Source organism: Kryptolebias marmoratus, linkage group LG11, assembly GCF_001649575.2.
Source record: "Kryptolebias marmoratus isolate JLee-2015 linkage group LG11, ASM164957v2, whole genome shotgun sequence".
Lineage (NCBI taxonomy): Eukaryota > Metazoa > Chordata > Actinopteri > Cyprinodontiformes > Rivulidae > Kryptolebias > Kryptolebias marmoratus.
In genome coordinates, this window is record NC_051440.1 from 26,616,025 (window position 1) to 26,625,971 (window position 9,947).

General features: G+C 46.1%; 2 protein-coding genes across 2 annotated transcripts in view; one reads left to right on the forward strand and one right to left on the reverse strand.

The window, feature by feature from the left end:
* LOC108251443 (aminopeptidase Ey) overlaps window positions 1-2,398 on the forward strand; it is a 10,351-nt gene extending 7,953 nt beyond the window's left edge. Inside the window, exons 19-23 of the mRNA XM_017441759.3 lie at window positions 81-191; window positions 666-833; window positions 1,104-1,244; window positions 1,634-1,715; window positions 1,793-2,398. Of these exons, the coding sequence (XP_017297248.1) occupies window positions 81-191; window positions 666-833; window positions 1,104-1,244; window positions 1,634-1,715; window positions 1,793-1,960 (670 nt within the window). The 3' untranslated portion in view covers window positions 1,961-2,398. The remainder of the gene's footprint in view (window positions 1-80; window positions 192-665; window positions 834-1,103; window positions 1,245-1,633; window positions 1,716-1,792) is intronic.
* Window positions 2,399-2,409: 11 nt separating this feature from the next.
* LOC108251446 (synaptic vesicle glycoprotein 2B-like) overlaps window positions 2,410-9,947 on the reverse strand; it is a 21,090-nt gene continuing 13,552 nt past the window's right edge. The window contains exons 5-12 of the mRNA XM_037978287.1: window positions 9,327-9,440; window positions 8,878-8,966; window positions 8,547-8,622; window positions 8,241-8,329; window positions 5,971-6,104; window positions 5,362-5,562; window positions 5,125-5,284; window positions 2,410-4,481 (exon numbers count right to left, since the gene is read on the reverse strand). Coding sequence (XP_037834215.1) covers window positions 4,298-4,481; window positions 5,125-5,284; window positions 5,362-5,562; window positions 5,971-6,104; window positions 8,241-8,329; window positions 8,547-8,622; window positions 8,878-8,966; window positions 9,327-9,440 — 1,047 coding nt within the window. The 3' untranslated portion in view covers window positions 2,410-4,297. The remainder of the gene's footprint in view (window positions 4,482-5,124; window positions 5,285-5,361; window positions 5,563-5,970; window positions 6,105-8,240; window positions 8,330-8,546; window positions 8,623-8,877; window positions 8,967-9,326; window positions 9,441-9,947) is intronic.

Genomic DNA, 9,947 nt, shown 5'->3' on the forward strand with positions numbered 1-9,947 from the left:
GTGTGACAGGTATAGGACAGGTGTGTGACAGGTGTGACAGGTGTGTGACGGGTGTGTGACGGGTGTGTCTCCTCCTGCAGGTACAACCAGGTGAACGCGGTCCTCACGGCCTGCAGAACCGGCCTCACTGAGTGTCAGAACCTGAGCAGAACCTGGTTCCGACAGTGGATGGAGACTCCTTCACACAATCCGTGAGTTTAACGTCACAATCAGATGGAAACAAACAGGAAATCATTTAGGAAGTAAGAAAAAAGAATTTTAGGCTAAAAACAACATTTTTGTTGATCAAACAAATAAAATCAGAACTAAATTAAATATATATATTATTATTAGATATAACCACATTTATTACCAGTTTTATTAATAAAATAATAAAACAATAATTGTGAGCAGTTAATCTTATTAATTCAAAAATATCAACATATAATTACTAAATTATTTGAACTTGTAATCTTTGAATGTATTTTAGTTTGAGGCTCCTATAATTGAAATATATTCAGTGTTACTAACTGATAATTATTTATGTTTCAGTAAATATTTAACTTATTGCATGTTTATTATTACCATGAAGTGTTAATAATGAACTCTTTGTGTTGATCAGAAACTGAAGCTGGTAATAGTTTCAACATTTGGTGAATAAAAGCCGTTTGTTCTTCTCTCCTGAGGATCCACCCCAACCTGCGCTCGGCGGTCTACTGCAGCGCCGTGGCTGCAGGCGGGCCGGCCGAGTGGGACTTCGGCTGGTCTCAGTTTAAAAACGCGTCTGTCGCCAGCGAGGCGAGCAAACTGCTGACCGCCCTGGCCTGCAGCGCCGACACCGAGCTGCTGAGGAGGTGCGTCACCTTCGTCCTCCACCTGAGACCTTCATCGGGCTCTGCAGGGACACATCTGACAGCAGATGGAGCTGAGTCAGCACAAACAGCAGCTGGAGCGCTGAGTCAGCACAAACAACAGCTGGAGCTGAGTCAGCACAAACAGCAGCTGGAGCGCTGAGTCAGCACAAACAGCAGCTGGAGCGCTGAGTCAGCACAAACAACAGCTGGAGCGCTGAGTCAGCAGAAGAAGAAGTGTTTGTGACATCACTTCCTGTCCTGTTTCCGCAGGTACCTGTCGTACACGCTGAACTCCTCCATGATCCGTAAGCAGGACGCCACCTCCGTCATCACGGCTGTAGCTGCTAACAGAGCGGGACAGAACCTGAGCTGGGACTTCCTCCGGGTGCAGTGGGAGTTTCTGTTCACAGAGTGAGGATCCCTCGGGCCGGCCGGCGCTGACACAGGAACTGTGACCCAAATTAAACCAGAACTTTGGATCCTGTTAGCTGAAAGTTTCACTTCTCTCCGACTGAAAAACTCTAAAAAATCATCTGGAATGAAATCTTTTCTAACAGTTATTCAGACACAAATCCTGAGTGATGGAAACGTTTTTCAGAACTTTAAATCCAGATGTGTCGTTAGTTCCTGTGCTGATGTTTCCTGTAACTCAGCCCTGATGTCTCCAAACAGGACTTTGACATTATAGTCCAGAACCTGCAGCTTGTTTGGTACCAAAGGGTCACATTCCTGCTGCTGAGAGCTCTTATTTTGAAAAGCTGCAGTGAAACCTCAGGAACTAATAACTTTTTTCTCTCCAGTTATGGCGTCGGCTCGTTCTCCTTCGCCTCGTTGATCTCTGGGGTCACAGCGAGGTTCTCCACACCTGCTGAGCTACAACAGGTAAGTTGTCTTCATGACTTTGATCTGAAGGTGAAGTCCAGATGTTTGACCCGCTGGTCCTGCCATCCCTCCGGCAGCTGCTGGACTTCGTGGAGGAGCACGAGGCCACAGGGTTCGGTTCTGCGACGCTGGCTGTGGATCAGGCCTTAGAGAGGACCGAGGCGAACATCAAGTGGGTTCAGCAGAACAAACTGGAGGTTCTGGACTGGTTCAGCAGCCAGATATCAGAACTTCAGCAGGACTGACGGAGCTGAGAGTGGAGCGATGAAGAAGGTTTACAGAAGGTGAAACATTTCTAAAACGAATGAAACGGATCTGAAACAAGAAGAATGTCAGGATCAAATTTTAGGGTTTTAGACTCAGAACCAAAGTGAGGTTGAACAAACAGGATTCAAATTATATTCAACAAACAGAAAACTGTGATGATTGTTAAAGCAGAAGAGAAGCAAAGGAGCCTTTGAATAAACTTGGTTCTGTTTATGATGTATGATGTTCTGGTACCAAACGTCCGAGCTCACGGTTCCTGATGGAGCGACACGTTTTGATCTATTTTTATACAAGTTTGTTCTTTAACCTTTAAATGTTTATGAGTCAGCACCAGAGATGTTCCTTATTAAAGTGATAAGAACTCCTTGCTTTGAAGAAACAGGTGAGAAGAGAATAAACTTGGTCAAATATGAAGCCAACAATCATCATCAGTGCTGATCTTTTCTTCTTTTATTGAGTAAAAACACAGTTCAGACTCAGACCAGGTTACATTTATACACTAACACAGAGCCAAGAGGAAACAGCAGACAGACATGCAGTCACTTACACAACCAGTGTCCAACCAAAACCAACGAAATTCAAACAAATAAAAGTTTACCAGCGATGTCCTGAGATTTCAAAACATTAAAACTAACGTCACAAACTGAAGAAATGGGATGGAGATCAACCAGCAGTGAATTTTATCACTTATTCTTCTTATTTTCTGTCAGAAAGAACAACAAACTGCAACCCAAAATGTACATTATTAAACAAATGCGTTTCAGCAGCTTCTCCATTAGATGGTGCTGTAATCAGATTCAACAACACCAACAATGATTTTATAATCAACTAAAACAGGAAGCAGGAAGTAGGTTTCATGCAGGACACACAGAGGACAGGAAGAGACACACTGTTGGACTTCAGGACACAGATAAATCCACGGGACTTTTCACCGATGTTAGTTTGATGGGATGAAGTGGAATGAAGTGAACCGGTTCGTTACGCTCCTCGATCAAAACACAAACTTCATTTAATCTGTGGGAATATAAGCTGCTCCGGAGGAGAACGTCCCCTCAGTTTAACAGAACGTCTCCAAAAGCTGAACAGAACCTTAGTTTGTTGTCAGATTCTCAAACTGCAGTGAAGGAAGGAGCCGCTCCGTCACCAACACGCTCCTTCTGATGGACGGCCTACAGCCACAGGCGCTCAGCTTAGTGTCAGCACTCAGAGTCGATCATGCAGATGTTATTCCACAGCAGGACCATTGCACCACACTAGAGACAGAGTTCAGAGGTTTGAACCCGGACTTAGCAGGACACCGGGACCAGAGGGCTCTGAGCCCAGACCAGAGTCTAATTCAGGCAGCGGGACGACCCACGTCATAAAGTCAGTCCACTGTTGGACAGGAGACAGAGATAGACGTTACCCAGGCGATGGGAGGACGCAGCTGAGCCCCAAGGAGAGCGATAAACGGGCGAACAGACGGCCATCGAACCTGGAAGAACATTGGTTGGTCTCTTTGGATCCTAACTGAAGTTTGTCCTCTCTGAAACTCTCTGAAAGGATGCATGTCACCCGCCACCTATCAATATGTTAGAGCTCAGATTATGTGTTAGGGATCACTCTGAGCTACTACCACACAAAATTATAGCCTAATATATTTAAGTTATTGTCATTTTTGTGTTTGCTAAGGTTGATCAGCTGTGGCGGCCATCTTAAAGCAGGTTTATCAGGTGTTGGGGGACGAGTAAATAATTTGTGAGGGCCTCCTTGGTGGCGCCCCTGCTGCAGCTGATTTAAAATGCTGCATTTCATTAAAGATGAGTTTCAGTGTCCAAATCAGGCAGACAATCAGCTTCCTGCAACATGGCTGCTCATGTAAACATGATGGAGACAAAACTGGGACTTTTATCCACTGAACATCAAGTTACAGCAGGTTTTAGATCATTTGTTGTTTGTGTGAGAGCAGGATCTGGTTTTGAAGGTATAAATTGGGTTTAGAGAGGAAATATTTAAATATTTTTGAAAACGAGCGTCCGTCACAAACACACATGAAGTTATTGGTTAAAGGTGCTGGAAGACAAAAGTTCCTCATCATGCATGAAGCTGCTGCTGATGAAAGGAAGCAGAGGATGGATGGTGTGATTTAGACCTTCCTCACATCATCATCACTGATGGTTAATAACCCCCCCCCAGATGAAGATGTTCACATGGAGAAACGAGTGCTTGGCGTTTGACTGGAACAGATAACTTGTTCCTGTGCAGCATGAAGTCAAAGAGCTTCCAACACGAAGGGGATATGTTTTGGCCCCGCCCCCTCCCGACTCCACGGCGCCTCATTGGAGGATCTTCTGTCGCGTGTCGGGCAGTTTGAGGGCCACCAGGCCGCCGCAGACCAGAGCGGTGAAGGACAGCAAGATGGGGACGGCTTTGGTGATGCCCACGAAGCTGGCGAAGATGGAGCTGCCAAGGACAGCGGCCAGCTTACACAGAGCGTTCAGCACGCCGAACGCCGTCGCCCTGCCACAGAAACAACATTCAGACCCGGAGCCCTGTATCTTGGAGTTCTTTGTTTTACCATGTGCAGAAATTCAAGGGTCAAAGGTCAACATTACAACAAAGTCAAGATTTCCAGATTAAATCAAAGCCTAAAAACATCAAAGAAAGTTTGCTGGTATGAAAACTGATCCTGCGGGTCTGTCAGCCAGTTCACATCCATCTGTTCGTTCATTTCAGGAAACAGCAGCTGATAATGGGCCTAAAACAGGTGGCTCTGACTCAGACTGTCATGGACGTTCGATGGTCCTCACTGAACATCTAACGGCTCTTTAAGGATCACCTGCTGGAGCTAAAATCCTGTTTTCTGTCCAGATGTTCTTCATGGATCCAGACTGTCTCTGTGACCGGCTGCTGGGAACAAAGAGACTAAAGATCACGTTTAAACTTTAAGTTGTCGACACATCTCTGGTTCGTCCTCTGAGTTTAGGAGCCTGTTTCTGTCTGAATGAGGTCAGAGGTCAGAGGTCAGAGGTGGAAACCGGATGATGCAAACTGACTGAATGTTGCCCAGCAGGACTTTATAAAACCTGATCCTCTCTGTGACGTGAGCATTTAGTTTGGATGCTTGAATGCTGATGTTTTACAGTCCAGGTGAGTTTCGTACCTCTTTGAAGCAGGATACAGCTCCACGGTCACTACCTCGATGCTGTTCCACGCCGCGGCGCTGACGCCGCAGAACAAACACTGCAGAGCGATGATTGTGGACTGGCTGAAGCTCAGGAACAGGAGGAAGCTGCAGCCGGCAGAAATGAGCATGGATCCACCTGAGGAGACCAGAAGGTGTCTGTGACAGAGCTGCACCTGAAACCCAACATATCATTGTGTTGTCTGCGTGCATCACCTATGATCTTAACCCTGCCGAGCTTCTCCACGAAGAGCGCTGAGATGATGTTGCCCGGTAAGACCGCCAGGCTGCCCAGGAAGCTGACCAGGTAGATGAGCACGTCGTTCTCCTCCACTGTGTCCAGGTGGCAGCCATGTTTGTTGTGCTCAAACGTTGTGTTCTCCATCCTGCAGTCGATGAACTTCTCCTCCCACAGGTCTGCAGAGAACAGGTGGAGGTTCAGAGGAGCACCGGTGGCCACCAAGGACTCGTAAGGAGCCCTTTGGGTTTCAGGCTTTCTGTAAATGTCGGGTTTTTAGTCTGCTGGGAAGTTCAGACTGATGTGGAGCTGAACGATCGTTTGTCTGTCAGTTCTGTGGCAGAAATTCTCCGTCAACACCACATTGTCACCATTAATCCACCACCATTAGGCTGTGTTTTTAAAAATATTACTGCAGATGGTAGAAATGATTTTGTATAAATAATCTTTAGCACCTGTTGAGTGGACGTGAGGAGATCAGGTTTTATATGAATGAAGTTCAACCAGGATGAAATATTAAAAGTTAAAATAGACTCAATCAGGGATGACTCAGCAGGTGAGACCTGAGAAAGTCCAGGTGAACCCACCTGTGTTGTAGAAAACGGTGGAGCGGATGGTGCAGTTCTCGAACACGGTGTCTGTGGACCTGATGTCCTCAAAGAGACAGTCTTCAAACAGAGAGTCCTCGAACCTGACGGACTTCATCTCTATCCGGACGAACCTGTGAGGATGGGATGGGACACAGACCAGCAGACACACAGAGGGCCTTTCTCAGTTCCCGGGAACCTGCAGGGACGCGGGGACGACCTGGGACCAGCTGACTAAAGGACCTCGACTCACAGTGACTGGAAGTTTAACAAAGAACAGGAGGGACCGGCTCTGCATTTCTTTGGTTCCATTTTGGCTCAGTTTACTCTTTTCCTTCTTAAAAAACTGGATATTTTTTAACATTCACGATGTTTCCTGTTTCTAGTTTCTTCTGCCTGTTTTTGGACTCGAAACTTTCAGCTCGTTCAGAACATAACAGCTAAAACTTCTGTTTATGTAACGTTATACTTTATTTAGTTTTTCTTTAAATCTATGGAAAACTGTGCTCTGAAATCTTCAGTAGATTTGCTTTAATTTCAGCTTTTAGCTGCAATTTTGCTAACGAGATGTTCTGCTGCCAAAGAATTAAAAGTTACCTGATTTTTTCCTACAGATGGTTTCTTAGTTTCAACATTTGATGTGTTTACTTTCTTCCACGGTGAATAAAATATGACTTTATAAGATTTAATTCTGTGTTTATTTGTGCGTGTTCTGACACACGCAGAGAACTCGAGCAAAGACACGACCGCAGGTTGAGAAAGGCCTCCAGTAAACATGCACTAACTTCTATTGCTGCAGAATGGACAGAACCGGACAAATGTGCAAACTCCCAACATGCACTGCTTCCTGTCTGAGAGGCAGGTTGGGCTGAAAATGGTGGAAGGGTCGTCTCCATGGCAACACAGCACATTCTGCTACGATCCAGGCGGGAGCTGGATCCCGTTCTGTCGGTTCCATTCTGCCGAGCCCATAGAAGTTGGTTTATATACAGCAGGGGGACGTACTGTATATGTTCTCCGAGAGGGAGCGCATCGTTTCATGAGAGAAATCATAGAAAAGCTCCAAGTCCAGCTAACATTGAAGCTCTACGGTAAAAATGTGAATGAGTTATGAATGTTTTAAAGCAAACAGGAGGCAGAAAAACAGAACAGAAACAACAAAGACTGAAGCTCATTTTCCAAAAACTTCATTTTCCCAGAAGATTCCAGATGTTTCAGTTTAACGAGGGACCTCCGACGTGCCGAGGAAGATAAAGTCACATCTGGCAGCTGTAAAGTTTTCACACAGGTAAACAACAACTCACCTGCAGCTCATCAGGATTATCATCTAAACACACGCAGCTTTTTTCATTTAATTCTTTATCTAAAGCAGGGGTCTCCAGTCCTGGTCCTCAGGTCCTCCATCCTGCAGGTTTTCCTTGTTTCTCTGCTCCAACACACCTGATTCATGGTTAAATCACCTCTTCATGTTCTGCAGGAGCCTGTTAATCAGCCACTGATTCAGATCAGGTGTGTTGGAGCAGAGGAACAAGGAAAACCTGCAGGATGGTGGCCCTGAGGACCATAATTGGAGACCACTGATCTCAAGTATCTGGACATGCATGTCCTCCAGCGTCCACCAGGAGGTGCTGCAGCCCCCTCTGCACCCATACTTCCCCTGGCTGATAAAAACATTTTACAGTTTCAAATACTCTGAAGCCCCTTTCAGGTGTGAACATCTGAAACTTTTTGATCTGTCAGCGTCATAAAGAGCAGAAAAAGTTTTCATTTATCGGACTTTAAGACTAGTTTAGGATCCTGATCCTGGAGACACCTGGCTGCTGAAGCTCCTCAGGTGCTGCTGAAGCTCCTCAGGTGCTGCTGAAGCTCCTCTGGGACTCCAGTGTTATTAGAGAGGATAAATGCCTTCATTATGTTAAAAATGACCATTATTGAGTGTTGTGAATACTATTTTATTTCATTTCTTAAAGGGGGAAAATTTATCTGCTGTCAGATAATCAGAGTAAGGCCTAAAAGGGGCTTTAGAGGAATAAAAACTGAGTTCAGGTCAGATTTATTTTATTTATGATGATGACTTTAACCTCCTCTGAAGCTTCGTTAACTTGGCTGGTTCCCCTCAGCTTTTAGAGCTTTCAGAGTCAGAAGAAGAACAACTTCTCCGTCACCATCACGGCTCAGAGCTGCCAGGAATAAAAAACTGTTTCTTCAGAAAAAGTCCAACTACAGAGCAGAACGTTTCCAAGAACCCGGGAGCTTCGTGTTCCACTCACTTGTCTCGGATGTATTCTCCCTCCTGATGGATCTGGTTCTCCAGAGAAAAGTTGAAGTGGAAGTTCTCCACTCGTTCTCGGTGGAACGTCTGAACAAACAGAGAAGAAGGTGAAATTGTTCCAGCTCATCGAACTGTTAAAGAGCTTTGCTTGATAAAAATCTAATTTCTCTCCATGAGCTTAAATTAATCAGGTTCACTAAATTAAATCTAACGTTTTATTTCCTCAGTAACTGTAAATTATTTATAATTATTGGGCTGTTTGTACAGAAACCTGACAGAGAGAAGAGCTGCAGGTTCTCCTCACCTTCACCTTGGACTCGTACTCTTTGTACTGCAGATGTTTGATCATGTCGGGGAACCATACGGACAGACCATAATAACTGCAACACAAACACACACTGCATGTCTTTGTCCTTTAACACACACACACACGCACATACTCCCACACACACACACACTCCCACACACACGCACACACTCCCACACTCACAATCCCACACACACACACACACACACCCTCAGTCGTTCTCTTCAGGAGACAGAACGCTCCATCGTGGTTCTAAGCACAGAATAAACTCTGCAGCTCAGTGAGCTCATTGGGACCGGGTCGGACCGGGTTGGCAGACAGAACCCACCTGAAGGCCATGCAGAACCAGATGATGGCCATGAAGAGCGTGGCGAACCTCAGCTCTGCAGACAGCAGAGACGCCACGTTTCTCAGAACCTGCAGCAAAAACAAGAACCTCCTTAGTCCAGAGTCAGAACCCACGGGCTCCACAGACCCGGTCCAAACAACAAGAACCGAACAGAACCAGGGTTTGGTCCAGAGTTTGGTCCTGGATCAGACCCTGGATCAGACTCATCCCACTTTAGGGGAACCAGATTCATGATCCACTTTGACCTCAACAGAGACAGACAGGAAGACTCAGTCCTTGTCATGAAATCAGGTCAAGACCCGGTTTCTGTGTCAGACCCAGTTTGTGTCTCAGGCCCGGTTCAGGTCTCAGGCCCGGTTCAGGTCTCAGGCCCGGTTCAGGTCTCAGGCCCGGTTCAGGTCTCAGGCCCGGTTCAGGTCTCCACCTACCAGCTTACAGAGGGTGAAGGAGCGCACAGCCCAGCGCTGCACCGGCGTTCCCGTGGCGCTCTGAATCTCGATGAACTCGTCTTCGGCCGTCTTCGGAGCCTTGATGTGGGTCACCTGAGAAACACACGAGAAGAACCGGTCCTGAAGCGTCAGTCGGGTTCTGCAGAACCAAGCCTCCGGTTCAATCTTTTTCTGTTTTTGTTGTTCTGCTCATTTCAGCCTTTAGCAGCTTTACTATTTTCAGCTTTTGCCAAGTTTGCCTTTTGTTCTGATTGTTTTAAGAATAAAAATAAAGTTCAGGCTCAGAAAATAAACTGTTCGCTTCCCTTTCATTTGTCAGGTGGAAACTGGGTCAGCGGCTCTGAGACGAGAACAAACTGTTTGATCCACAACATTCCTGTCAGGAGTCAGATTATTTCCAGGTCTCAGAGCTTCTTTACCTCCGCATGTTGTGAGTTCCCTTTCAGTCGATTCACTCGGTACAACATATGTACTATGGGATATCACGCTCCTGCGTGTCCTGGCTGAAGACACCTTTAATCACGCCTTTAGGCAAATGACGTGATGACGACAAGTGACAGGCCCCGCCTGCACTATGTAACCGTCCGTCATCACAGTCAT